At 43.3% G+C, this 13,717-nt stretch overlaps 1 protein-coding gene across 1 annotated transcript in view; it reads right to left on the bottom strand.

Annotated features, from left to right (window-relative positions):
- Positions 1–1,939: 1,939 nt before the first annotated feature.
- Positions 1,940–13,717, bottom strand: part of zcchc2 (zinc finger, CCHC domain containing 2) — a 13,534-nt gene continuing 1,756 nt past the window's right edge. The window contains exons 2-14 of the mRNA XM_008438485.2: positions 12,363–12,483; positions 12,168–12,238; positions 11,853–11,924; positions 11,676–11,776; positions 8,380–8,465; positions 8,031–8,093; positions 7,524–7,578; positions 7,324–7,447; positions 5,584–5,651; positions 4,852–4,934; positions 4,630–4,746; positions 2,939–4,318; positions 1,940–2,257 (exon numbers count right to left, since the gene is read on the bottom strand). Of these exons, the coding sequence (XP_008436707.1) occupies positions 2,196–2,257; positions 2,939–4,318; positions 4,630–4,746; positions 4,852–4,934; positions 5,584–5,651; positions 7,324–7,447; positions 7,524–7,578; positions 8,031–8,093; positions 8,380–8,465; positions 11,676–11,776; positions 11,853–11,924; positions 12,168–12,238; positions 12,363–12,483 (2,403 nt within the window). The 3' untranslated portion in view covers positions 1,940–2,195. The remainder of the gene's footprint in view (positions 2,258–2,938; positions 4,319–4,629; positions 4,747–4,851; positions 4,935–5,583; positions 5,652–7,323; positions 7,448–7,523; positions 7,579–8,030; positions 8,094–8,379; positions 8,466–11,675; positions 11,777–11,852; positions 11,925–12,167; positions 12,239–12,362; positions 12,484–13,717) is intronic.

The raw sequence follows: 13,717 nt of genomic DNA, 5'->3' as shown, positions 1-13,717 counted from the left end.
GAATAACAGGCGTGAATGCATAGATCAGTTGCAGTGACAGTAGGCTGACAAACACACACAAATAAAAAAATCTAATACAAGCAGCACATTGACGAAGCCCTGAAAACGAGGTGGCTGTAGGACGTTCGGCGTAGAATCACTACGTCGAACAACGAACACAAGCAGGAAAAGGTTTGAATCGACACTCATGAAGACATTTCTCACAGCTCCATAGCTCTTAGTAGCCACTTAGTTTAAAGTCAAATACATGACAAATTGAGACTTTTCTTAAAATGGGAAAGCTAAGTTAATTCTAGAGATGCACCAATCTACGACAGATTTCCCAAGCTAGGAAATAAAAACTGGAGCAGCAGCTCATCATAACAAACATTCACGTCTTAAAAGATGTTATCAGATATGAGAAGCTCATCTAATCGAGATGTGAAAATGTAAACATGAATTTTTCTCTTTTTTTTAAAGGATATGATTTTTTTAAGGATAAATTCCCCCTATGGGATGACGCTACAAGTTTCATGTAATGAGATGTTATACAAATGTTTTAAATTAGGTTTAAACAAAATCAAACTCGATTGTAACTCTTTGCTTTCAACCACGTCTGGAATGAAGTGAAATCTCTATAAGGAGAAATTCATTTAAACCACATTGAACTGTATTATTGAGAAATTTACTAGCTTTAACAGAGATGCAACTTTTGTATTTCAAATGGCTACTATGCATTTTATGTAGTTATAGAAAGTCATTTTAGTGAGATATAATACTTAATGTCCAATTAAGTAATTAAAGTTTGAACAAATTCTCTCTTTGGGAGAAGTTCATTTTGTTCTTCCCATCAGTCTTGGTGCATCTCCAGTAATCTGCTTCCACTTTGGGGCTCTAACACTGCCCAACACTTTCAAAAAAAATAAGAATAAAAACATTAAAAGATGCCACTGCTTCAAATCAAAGAGGGCTTTGAAGAACTTTCAAGTTTATCAACAAATATGTAATCAGGTGTCAGTTAACAAGACTGGTGTACATATGAAAAAAATAATAAAGTACAAGAAGTTAAGATTAGATTCCATCCTGGGACTAAAGAGTCTGGTGTTCCCTCTCAGTGTGCTAGTTTGATCAGAAGGCTGCATCCTCCTCTTCATCTTAAAAGTATTACAAAAACAAACACGCCTTGCCCAGCATGTGGAGGCGAGTTCTCCATTCTGTCGGTACATTCAGCTCCTCGGATCGCGCGGCTGCTTCTCGTCTTCCAGTGAAGTCGTCATGCTGTGAGGATTCTGACAGAAATCTTGTCCAGAGGTAAAACGTCTGTAATAAACTGCCTCTGTTCTCGCAGATGAAACACCTGCGAGGGTTTGACACGGAAAACTTCTGCCGGATTTCCAATTTTTATCTCTACCTGACACCTCCAGCCTTAAACGTTATAAACATAATGTCGGGCAGCAGGTTTCATTTTGTTTGATTTAAAACATGTCTCCTATCTAAAATATTAACTATATATATAGTTTTTTTTAAAAAAGGAATACTTTTGTACACTCTAATAAAGCAAAAACTGATCATCTCATGTGGATTTGAGGTCAAAAGAAAAGAAAATCCCAACATGAACTCTTGTGGTGCTCCTGCAGTGCTTTTGCGTCAAACAAGATTCCTGGGTTTGAAGAGCCAGAGGCCGGCCGTCGGCACGGCAACCACAAAACCAGCAAAACCCTCAAATATACACAGATTCCTGTCTGAGGGTGTACATTCACAACTGCAGAGAACCTACAGGTACAACTCCTGCTTACCGATTATTGATCTTAGAAACCCGCTGTACAGTTTTTCCAAACAATAAAATCAGAGATGAACAAAACCACGAGAAGAAAGCATAAATAGACTCCTTAAGAAATAAGTGGATCAGAACATTTAAGCCGAAACTCAAGTCTTCATTTTTGAGTTAAAACAAAAAATCTTCCTAGAAAGTAATAATTTAATATTTTCCAACTTCAGTGCAAAAATGTCCAAAAGAAACTGAAAGGGAAGAGAGTGGGAGTCACATGACTGTAGGCGAGTCGTCCCCATGGTAACCAGGTGTTTGTGAGGCACTGTGCTGAGGCTCTGTCTGCTGAGCCCGGGCAGATCTCTGCCCTACAGAGGAACGCTTCACTGCTGCCGTACCTGTCGTAGTCATGACGACAGGAGGAACTCGTCATCATCGTCCTTCGTCTTCAGTCGGCATTGTCAAGTGCTTCTGAAATGTTGGATGCTGCAAATTTTACCCTGAAGCCTCCTGCAGGCCGCATGCACGTATACACACACACACACACACACACACACACACAAGAAAACTTATTTTCATGTAAAAGTTTCGACACACATGTATAGAGCTAAACTGGGACCATAAAGTTCACTGACAAAAAACCTACATTTTGAAACTGAAAAAGAAAAATTTCAATCTAAAACAAAAACTTAAGCCAGGTTTGAACTTTTGCTTGAAAAATACTCGTTTTGAAAACTAATTTTCATACTAAATTAAAAAAAACATTTTAAATGTACTTTTTACTCAAATTGAGTAAAAAGGATTTTTGAAAATTACAAATTAAAAAAAGATTTTTGAAGGTGATTTTTTTTCAGTTTGAAAATGTTCTCAGTTTCTAAAATGTTACTCACATTGTAAAAAACATTCACGTTCAAAAGATTTTTTCTTCAATTTCAATTTTGTTTTAGTATCAAATATGTTTTTCCAATTTCAAGATTTTTTCAGTTTACGGTAAATTTTTGTTTTCAATTTTGTTTTAGTTTAAAAACTATTGACCCCAATGTAGCTCCATATCCATGCAACACCCTGATTCTTATTTGTGAAGAATTACAAATAACATTGATTCTCTACTTTGAGTTGATCAGTCCCATCAAATCCCAATAAAACGAGTGAAATGTGACAGAATGTGATGGACGGCTGCTCCTTCCTTACCCGGCTGGGTGGAGTCCATGCTGGGCTGGTTGCAGTCTTGAGCAAAGTGTCCGTTCACCCCACAGTTGTAGCAGGACACTGTGCCGTTCTTCTTGTTGACCCCGCCGCCCCCCAGCACGGCAGCAGGCAGCATCCCCAGGTGACCCGGGTAAACCGGCTGGTAGACTCGCTGAGAGAACGATGCCGCTGGCGCCATCTGCTGCTGGAGGCTGTAGTTGGCGGCCGCCACTGCCACCGGGGCCTGGCTGCCCATCATGTGGGACGGGCCCTCCGCCTGGCTGTGGGAGTGCAGATAGGGGGATGGGTGGACAGGAGGCGGGGCAGCAGGGAAGAAGGGGGGCAAGGCCGGGGGGCCGTTGGCCTGGTGGGGGGCCTGGGTTTGGGCGAGGTAGAGGAGAGACTGAGGAACGCTGAACATCTGCCTCGCTACTGCTGCCATCTGGTGGTGGAAGTAAAGGGGGGGCTGACAGCCGGAGGAGCCCCCCACCACACTGCCGCTGCCTCGGTTACCACAGTTGTTATGGCAACCGCAGGCCCCACATCCCACAGGGGGCTGCTGCTGCTGGAGGGGAGGCGCTTGCTGCTGCGGGGGCACCTGCTGCTGGGTTTGCTGGACAGCTACGGGGTTGCCAGGGGCAACGGGGCCGCTTCCACAGGAAGCACTGCTGTTGCTGTAGGACGCAGAGTCGTTCTGCTGTGCGCTGAGGCCGAGCGCCGGGCTGAGGCTGGGCGGAGGCCCGGGGGAGTTCGAGGGTACGGCCGGAGGAACAGCCGCTCCCGGGGCCCCCAGGGTTGGCATCACAGAGGGGGGTACAGGGGCCACGGAGGCCAGGGCGTAGGGAGAGGGCAACCCCGACGGCAGGATGCCATGCAGCTTGTGGTGGGGGGCCTCCATGTGGGGCAGAGGTGGGGCCAGGCCGGGCTCCTGGCAGGGCACGGAGGGGGACGAGTATGCAGGCGGCCCCGGGGACATGGAGCCCAGCGCTCTGAGAGGGGCCTCCCCCTCAGCGGGCCCCTGGCTGTGGGGCAGAGCCGTCTTAAACCTCTGGACCAGAGGCTGGACCCCCCCACCCACTGAGTGGTGCAGGGCCAGTGGGGGGCCCCCAAAGGTCGTCAGCACCTCCCTCTTCTCCGGATCACCCACAATCCCTGGGGTGGGGACCACCGACAGTGGCCCCGCTGGGGGGGGCTTCCCATCTGGAGCCACGGGGTCGGGGGCCCCGTTGGGGAGCAAGCAGGCCAGAGGGGGCAAGTAGGGGGATGAGGCGAAGTCTGGGCCCTGGGGGGGGGCGTCTGCCAACCCGGCGGAGTCCGCCTGCCGGGTGAAGAACAGGTCAGGGGCCACGCCCTTACCGCCGTCATCAGAGTGGCTGTCTGAGTCTGACAGAGACAATGACAGATATCAGTTAGAGATCAAACATGATTATAGATTATTGCTAATAATCACTTCTTGAAGATGTTGGAATGTTTCAGAAAACCTTTAAAAGTCTTGATTTTTATTTCTTAAATGTTACAGAAAGAAGCTGATTGCTCACAGAGTGCTACATGCAAGCATAGAGATGAAAAGTTGAGTGGAAGGAAAACATACTTTTAAAATCAGTAGCGTTTTCTTACTTTTTACTGACAATTTCAGAAGCTGCTGTGGTTTACGTGGAGCGGTGTGTGTTGGTGTGTGTGTGAGTGCGTTTCACCTTTGTTGTTGTCGTCGTCGCTCTCCAGACTCTGGCGCCTCCTGTACTGGGGGCTGGAGGGAGAGCTGCAGCTCCCGGACGACGTTTCCCCAAATTTATCCGCATGAGAAGGTCCGACTGAAACAACATTGTCGTGTCAGACACAACATTTCCCTCGGCAGCTTCCATCTTCTCATTCATTTGGGTTTTCCTGTTGCTATTGCAACTTCTGTAGTTCCTCACCTTTCCTCTGAGGCGACAGGGCCGGTAACAAAGTGCCATTCGTCAGAAAGGCAGCGCTTGTGCCCTTCACAGTCACCTTGTCCCTGCAAACAGAAAATATTCCAGAACATCAGCTGGACCTGAAACATCTCTACACTGGGATTACTGCGAAGGTCAGCACAGAGAACAAAAGCGGGTGTGAAGTTTCTACAGAATGTAAGGACTGCAAACATCCACTCTGTAGTTGAAGATACTTTTAAGAGCTTTTTACATCTCTGTTAACAATGGAAATAGTTCAATTCGATTGTCCTTCACTCGGTAACAACGTGCATAATGAAGAGTGTTTTTCTCGGCCTAGTAAGGTAAAAAAGGTCAGATATTTTATGGCCAGACAAGCTGAAAATCGGCTGATTAGGGTTAAGAGGTGATTGTTGGTAATATCTCTCTCAGTTCTTCCTGCTGTGTGCTAGTAGCCATATTTACATCCAATCGTCGTGCAAATTTTTAGCTAACTTTTGAAATGCAGCAAAAAAGAAAAGTAAAGTCAATTCAGTGTTTCCATATACAGATTTGGAGTAAATCTACCTGACTCCACACAGTTTAATTTGGTCAGATTCTGGTGTTTACACAAAGCTGTAATAACAGCCTGTGTTAAAGCCTTCAGACGGCTCCCCCTAGTGGTTCACTAATTTCTACACAGTTTTGTTCCAGTCTACGTTACTTTTCTGTTTCTTCCTTTTCTGCAGAACCTACCTGTCGCCAGGTAAAAATCTGCTCTTGCTTTTAGATGCTGGGTGGCTCCTTCTGTTGGGATCCAGGTGCTGAAAGGAAGGTCAGAGGTCATGAGAGGACAACAAATGACTGCGGGCCGGCATCCAGCAGCTCCATGGTGGATGTGCTCCGTCAGCAACATGCTCTGTCACACATCCCGTTCACGTGGCAACCACACACACACACACTGCTGTGTCATTCCTAGCCTTACCAAATCCCTCCACATGTCTGCCGCCTGCAATCATTAACCCGTCTTCATGGTTAGCTCCATGAAGACGAAGTAAATTATTACAGCAGCTGCATGTGACAGCCAATCAGGAAGCAGCTCCTGGGCGTTCCTCCACAGGACAGGCAGCATTCCTGATTCTGCTTAGAACTATAACAACTCGGCTCAACATCGCTTTACATATCCCGAAGGGAAATGTAAACGTTCTCATTTCACCCGAGTTTCTTCAGAGTGAATGTGGACTCGGCTCTCATGACCTTCATGACACGCCTACAGCTCAATATCAGGACAACAAACATTAGATTCTTTAGTAACCCATCCTGAATCACATCATCAGTTGCTGGGAAGATCTGCTAATCCAGCTCATTAGCTTTAGCTGCCCCTTCTGTCTGGCTGTTTGGTTAGAAAGATGTTGGAGTAGGGGAGCTGAACTTCCTCCTCCCTCTGCATCCATGAAGCCTGTGTTTCTATTTCTCTGGGATTTGGGGTCAAAGTTCAGGTATTATTTGAGCTTTTGAGACGCTGATAAGCTGCTCCCAGTGGTAAAAAAATAAAAATAAAACAACAAAAAAGAAACCACCTTGTTGTCATGGTTACACATAACTGCCTGAAGGATTTTTACATTAAGAGTAAAAATCCTTCCAGCTGCACGGTGTCCAGAACCAGAGAACAACTGACCAACAAAGCAGGAAAATGAACAAAAGAACAAATCAGAAACAATAAATCAGAGCCATCATCAGCAAAATCACATGAATGATTAAATTAGCTGAAAGAGAAGCAGAGATCTTCTCATCCCACTGAACTAAAACAAACTGGGATAGGTTGGCATTTATCGTATCGTTTAGGGAAATTCTTATCAGTTTCTTATGATAAGAATTTTGATTTATTGTCACAATAAATTTCAGTTATTGCTGATAATTTAAAAAGCAAAACTGACAGTATGGTTGGCAATTCTACATTTGTTATTTTCTAAACTGCTTTTTCCACAAGAGCATCAATACATATCAGTAAATTTGAAAATATGATTAAATGAAGTTACAGTGTGCAGCTTAATAATATAAATCAGACTTTTTTGGCGTCCTGAAGAAGCCTGTTTCAAATGGAAATGTTTTTCAGGGACAATATTTGTGTTTGTGGGGCTGTGAATCTGGCACAGCAACACAGATACATAAAATATAAATAATGAATAGATTTTTTTCGATTTGTGGTGCTATTACCACAACAATACCACAAAAAACTGAAATAAAATTCCAGCTCCATATCGTCCAGCCCCACACTGGTACAACATGAAATAATCAACAAATAGAAAATGAACCGAGAAAAAAAGTGTAAACTGATTTAATCTGTGATAATGTGCGACATCAGGATAATAAGGAAAAACCTTTACAGTCTGAACGCTGGTTTAGACTTTTACTGACATCTACGCATCAACAGCTGCAATCCCGCACTAACAGGGATTTATCAATGAAAGGTTGCTGTGTTTCCTGTTGTCTTACCTGCTCAGCGTCCTGGCTGCTCCTCACCGCGCTGCTCTTCTTCCTCCTGTCTGGGGGCCCGTTGAGCTCTGCTGCGTGGCCCCCCCTCCATGTGTCCCCCTGGGGGCTTTTGGCCCTTGACAATCTGGAAACAGAAGAAGAATCGTCACTGCGTGCATCCATAAATCCACTCTGACAAGCGAAAAGGCCGTCCTACTCACAGCTGACATGGACTCTTGGACACATGCTTCTTCTTGTGTCCCTGAACATACGAGTCTGTGCAGAGAGAATATTGATAAACACATCAGCAGTCATATTCATATAGCTTCTATCTGCCTTACACTCACTGATCTCACTGTGTTCTACTGAGACTTTGTGCCACACAGATAAACCCTAAACATGTCCACTGGTCTAGAGTAGAGCGCATTCCAGAGTTAGAATGGCCCAGTCAAAGTCTGGACCTAAATCAGATTGCGGATATGTGGCGTGTTAGCAGTTGGAGCTGCTGTTGCTGCGGCGACGCTGACCAGAGACCGGCAACGACGGGCGGCAAATATAGCCTTGAAATACGATGACAGGACCTGTCCAAAAATAAATCCACCGCCCCACCCCCCACCACCGGGGCTGTGCTCAGCATGAAGGACAGGCTTCTAGCTTTAAGATTCTCCTCTAACCTGCAGGTTCCCCTCCTCACTGTCACAAACAGAAACAATCAGCGCTCCTCCCACCTTCATCCTGACTGGAGGCGTCAGAGCAGTCTGGCTGGTACGTCGTCCCAGGATGTAAGGTGCCTGTTGGAAGACAGAAGATCATCAAAAACAAGTCATGGCTGGTTCTAGAGCTGCAGCAGCAGTTCATCACACAGCTGGCATTTGAATTATAGAAAGATTTAGCTGAAAAATGTACTTATGATCTCACTGACAGTTCAATTCTGCATCATTGAGTCGGGAATACTGAGAATGTTCAACAGAAAAACGCCAGGCTGGACAGTAAATCAGTAACAAAACGGAAAAAAGGAGGAAATTCGTTTCAACATTTAAAGCCTTTACTCAGCATTTGTCACAGGTTCCTACTCACATCTGCATGCCGGTCTGGAGGAGCTGAAGAAGCTGCAGACCTTCCTGGTCTGCCTGAAGTCAGGCGGGGCAGACAGAAACCTTTCCCTGCAGGCGGACACAGGCACTGTTATCATGATGTCAGAGCTGAATACATGAATATAATATATATAATAGAGGTGTGCCGATGGATCGGCCACGGATCATAATTGGCCGATTTCCGTGAAAAAGTGTATAATCAGTGATCGACGATCACGGTCTCTTGTTGCCGATCACACAAACCAATCACCTGCTTCTCATTTCGCAGCCTGCCTGTGCAGCTGGTCTCCTCTTTCCTTCACACTGCGCAAGCGCGAAGCAACAAATCGTAAGCGATGTGGAACTATACGGAGTTTGGCTACATCGAGGCTCACTGCAGTAAAAAAGACATATGGAGGATCAGATAGCATCCTCCATATGCGCACAGCTACAAACACTCACCCGGATTAGCATGATGGTCAGAAAGCTAAACAAATAACCCGCAAAATTATTTAAGTCTTCGAGTAGCGGTGTAAGACGCTGGTTCTGCTCTCGCTGTTGAACCGCTGCTACGCGCTACAGGTAGTAATATTTGACAGACGGAGCGCCGCTTCTGCTCCACCTGGTAGTGACTCTCACACCGAACCTCTGCTTAAAGCTGCAGCATCTAACTTAAAAAAATAAATTTTACATACGTATTAAAACTTTGCTGTCCTAACATGAGACAGATAATCTCTGAAAAAATAATCGATCTCCTCCCTGCTCTGCACAATTACTCTGTTCAGTCAGAAACAGCCACTCATAACTAGCAGTACTCAGCTAGCCGCCATGCTATCAGGAAGTTTTCATTCAGTAACTCTGGATTGTTTATTGTAATGGAACCTGTATTTGCCTTTGAATGTTAAGTTTTATACTTGAATTTTTTTGGCAATGTTGAGAGGTTTTATTTTGGCTCTTTGCATTATTTATCCTCTTCAGAGCCTTCATATGTTATCAGTCTGTTAAAGATAGTATTATAGATAGCAGTACAATTTGCACAATGCATGTTTTGTTTAGTTTTATTCTTGAAAAAAGTTATTAAAAACAAGTTTTTGTCTAAATTAAGGTGAATTCATGGTTCCTTTTTCCACATAATGTAACCGGTAGTGTTTATGATAAAAGAAAAAAATTATAATAATTATGTGATCGGTATCTGTGATCGACCCTCATAGGTGACCGGAATCGGTATCGGCAGGAAAAAACCTGATCGGCACATCTCTAATATATAATATATATATAATACATGAATGTTTGGATTTAAACAGTTCAGGGAGGCAGCTGGAGACACCGGGGAAAATGTTTGTCTATCTTAATGAATGAAATATTCAACAATAACATCAGAGTGATGTTTTCCTGACGTGGCAGCTTTAACTTAAATATATCACAGCAAGAAGAAATATATTTTAAAGAGGAGATAACAAAGAATTGTTTTTCTGCTTTCATTCACAGAAACGTATCGACTGTGAACATTTTTCTTTTAAAAAATAACATAAATACTGTCATCCCTCTCCAGTATGGGTATTTTATTGTATTGTTTATCATTTATTGTGATAAATTTCTTTTCACGATAAGAATTTTGATTTATCATCACAATAAATTAAAAATTATCAATAATAAAAATTAAAAAAAATGTTAAATCCACATTGTCAGCTTTCCCCCCCACTATTTTCTCCATGAGAGCAGCAGTAAAAACCAACAAGTTTGAAAACATGATTAAATGCAGTGACTGTGTGCAGTTTAGTGATATAAAAACTTAATGTGACTGGTGACCTCAAGAAGTGTTTTTAAGACCAGTGTGTGGGTTTTGCAGTCACATACAACTACTTAAAAATGAAATAGTTTGTATTATCACTTTTATTGTTATCACACTGGCACAATAAAAAAAACAAAAACTGTGATAAAACTGTAAATGCATTTCATCCAAACCTCTCTAGTTTCCTACTGTGAGAATCTCCTACCAGCATGAAGTCGACAAACTCTAGAGTTAAAACCAGAAGGAACAAAACGAGAGGTGTGAGAGGAGAAGAAAGAGGAGGAGGAGGAGCAGGTGGAGGCAGCCAGGCTGGTTTCATTTTCCAAAGTTTCACTTCATAGGAAATGAAAGCTGCAGACAGGAGGACAGGAGGTAGAGCTGAGGGAGCTGGAAACCAAAACCTACAGGATCGTGAAACCAGCAGCTGCAGCTCAGCCAGCTGTCTGCAGCCACATCCCATTGCTCCATGACTTCCAGTGGTCCCAGTCTGTAGGAGCCTCCACCTGAATCATCCTGACAGACTGCAAACAGCCTCAGATCAATCATATCGACCCATTTATCAGGTCTTTATCAGGCCTGCACCGATTGCACCTTTCTGGCCGATCACTGAGCTTTAAAAAACCTGACAGTTCTGTCAATTCTCTAAGTTGGTGACAGTGGCTGATTTTTAGATCTTTGGAGAGGTAAAGAAAAAACAATGGATATGATCGATTTCACATACAAATATCGCCACACTCCCAGAATTAAGGAAAACAGTGGATTGATCAGTACACTCCTAGTTTCCTATAATGCCATATGAAGAACAGAAAAAGAAATATTTCTATTGTATATATTGATACTGATACTTTCTATTATTTATTTACTAATTTCATTATTATTGGAGCCTTACAACGGAATTTGGCTCAGTATGTACATTTTAAATGAAAAGCTAAATGACAATAAAGTTTGTCTATGTCTAAAAAAGGTGAGAGAAAGTTCCTTCTGCATTGCTTTGGCTGTAACCACCGTTGCCAAGTCTGCTTATTATCCGCGACTTTGGGGCTGTTTATTTCTAAAGTCGCCTACAGATTAAACAGGTTGTGGTTTTTTTGGTCTTATTTTTGAACATGAAGTTGCTTATTTGGGCTTTACTTTCCTTCTGAAAAAAGATTATAGCATGCTCCCCACAATAAAGCAAACACTAATGGTATGTAGTTTGCAGTGGTGCAGTGTAGAATGCAGCTACGCGCTGTAAAAAAACACTGTAAAATGTTTTGGCTTTACACTGTTATCAATTGGGGCTTTTTGGGCTTGTTTTCATAGAACTGGTTGCTTGAATCTCACATGATCTGGTAACATGGGATCTAAATGCGGGATCTAACACATGACAATGTGAATTGAGACAGGATGTAAAAAAAATAAAATAAAATTGTAGAATGACTGTAAAATGTCGTCCTAAACAAACAGATCATAAGGCTACACCTGGCCAGTGTTTGTGTGCGCTGAGCTAGCTGCTAGCTAGCCGTTACCTGAGGTTCTTCTCCACCTCCCTGCTCTCGAACTGGTCCCCCTGACTCAGGAGCCCCAGCATGTTTTTCTCAAAAGAGTCCGTGCACTGATCCTTTGGAAGCTGGACATAAACAATCACACTGATGTGATCTCTGACTGTTTGGTCTGACGTCAAGTTCTAGGAGCAGAGTGCTCACCTTCAGCAGGAAGTTCTCCAGTTCCTGGTGGGTTTTGGTCACACTGCTGGAGGAAGAGTCTGACCACTTCACCTGGAAGCCAGCAGACAGAACTCCATCATCCACTCAGGACAACAACAAACACTGGTTCTGGTCACAAAAGCTCTGGTGGCAACACTGACCAAAATCCAGATTTTTCTACCCATATCTGACTTTTTCACCAGTCGGAACGGAACAATTCCAATATTAATAAATTCATGCCACAAAATCATAGCCAAATCCCACATTACACACCGACAGAGCACACTTCCTGGAACCCTATGTGCCATGCTTTACCTCAAAGCTGTATTCCTTATCTGTTGCCGTCCGAGAGATCCCCCTGAGCACGATCCTCTCGATGTGAACGGCTGCAAAAGGACAAAATAATTACTTCCACTTCTCCTCTAATACGCATTTAGAAAATCGTTCCTGACATCAAGAGGAATTTAAATATCCCATCCCGTGAACGTCCATCCTCCCCGTTTTGTTTACCTTCTCTCTGTGTTGCCCAGCGACCAGAGCGCCGGCTCTGGCAGGGGGGATGGGAGGCTGGACACTCTCCAAAGTCCTGCACTGAGGAGGCCGTGAAGTCCAGCTGCTGGCCCAGCAGCTCCTGGAGGACATGAACAGCTCAGTTAGTGCATCAACTCAAACAGACATGTAGAGTTCAGTTCCAGTCATTCTCCTGCAACTGATTAAAAATAAAAGCAGGACAGAATTCTTTTGATGTTATTTCCTTAAAAAAAAATGTAAAAAGCGGGAATACTGATGTATCATATCTCAACTTGAGATGCAACATAGAATCAGCAACAGTTTCAAATGTACTATTGTACTGACCAGCGATTGGACAGTCAAAAACTACAAATCGGGTCTCTTTTCCAGTCAGCGAATGCACCAAGACAGAACAGCTACAGGTTTCGCTGACGACAACACTCTTCAGTGTGGAAGTTATTGAGTGAGGACCCTTCAGTTAGCTGTTTACAATTTCAGTAAAGTGTTTCCCACCGTGGTGCAGTTTTCTGGCTGACTCCGATTTTTTATAACACAAAATGTCTTAAATAACACAGAAAGAAGTCACCAGATTTGTTGCTGGTCACTTTTTTGACAGAATAAAAAAGAAAAAAAGTCATCGATTTTGTCTGAAAAGGCGCTAACTGCAGCAAAAAAGTTGGGGGGACTTACTGTTTACCGCACACAATTTCAATTAGTCAGGAACATTACTGACATGCACAGTTTGATCAAAAGGTACTTAAAGACAAATTTATGAGTTGCTATGAACATGTAGTAGCAAGCCAGGAATTTCTCCTCTGAAATATTAAGTTGAACATCTGCTAGAAGCTGAAGTCGTGACTTCAGAAGACGTTTCTGGCACCTGGATCTAATCTTGACTGGCCGGTGTCTTTTTCTGCCTCAAATAACTTTTCACTTCATTATTATCTCCCTCCACCCAGCACCAGACCCCCATTCTCCACATGTGGATCTCTGGCTACCAAACAATAATACTGCAAATGATCCAGTAAGATTTCTGTTTAGTCAACTACAGTTTCTCTTCAGGGCCCAGTAAAACTTTGTGTGGCAAAACTCAGAACATCCTCCTATTAAATGGATGGGAGAACTAATTTAAGCAGCACAATGTTGAAGTAGTAAACCCGTGGGGTTAAGGAGAGGTAAACCACATAAGTTGTTGTTAATTTGAGAAATAAAACGAAAGCATGACTTCCAAAGCAGCTTCTGACTGAGCAACAACACATCTGGTACTTAGGATAGACGGGTAAAGTCCAGATGTTCAGCCATAACACACAGTGCAATGTTTGGTAAATGAAAATAAGTCAAATAGTGAGATATAT

The sequence above is a fragment of the Poecilia reticulata genome, linkage group LG20, assembly GCF_000633615.1.
Source record: "Poecilia reticulata strain Guanapo linkage group LG20, Guppy_female_1.0+MT, whole genome shotgun sequence".
NCBI classification, from domain to species: domain Eukaryota; kingdom Metazoa; phylum Chordata; class Actinopteri; order Cyprinodontiformes; family Poeciliidae; genus Poecilia; species Poecilia reticulata.
This window is presented reverse-complemented; position numbering and strand designations above follow the sequence as displayed.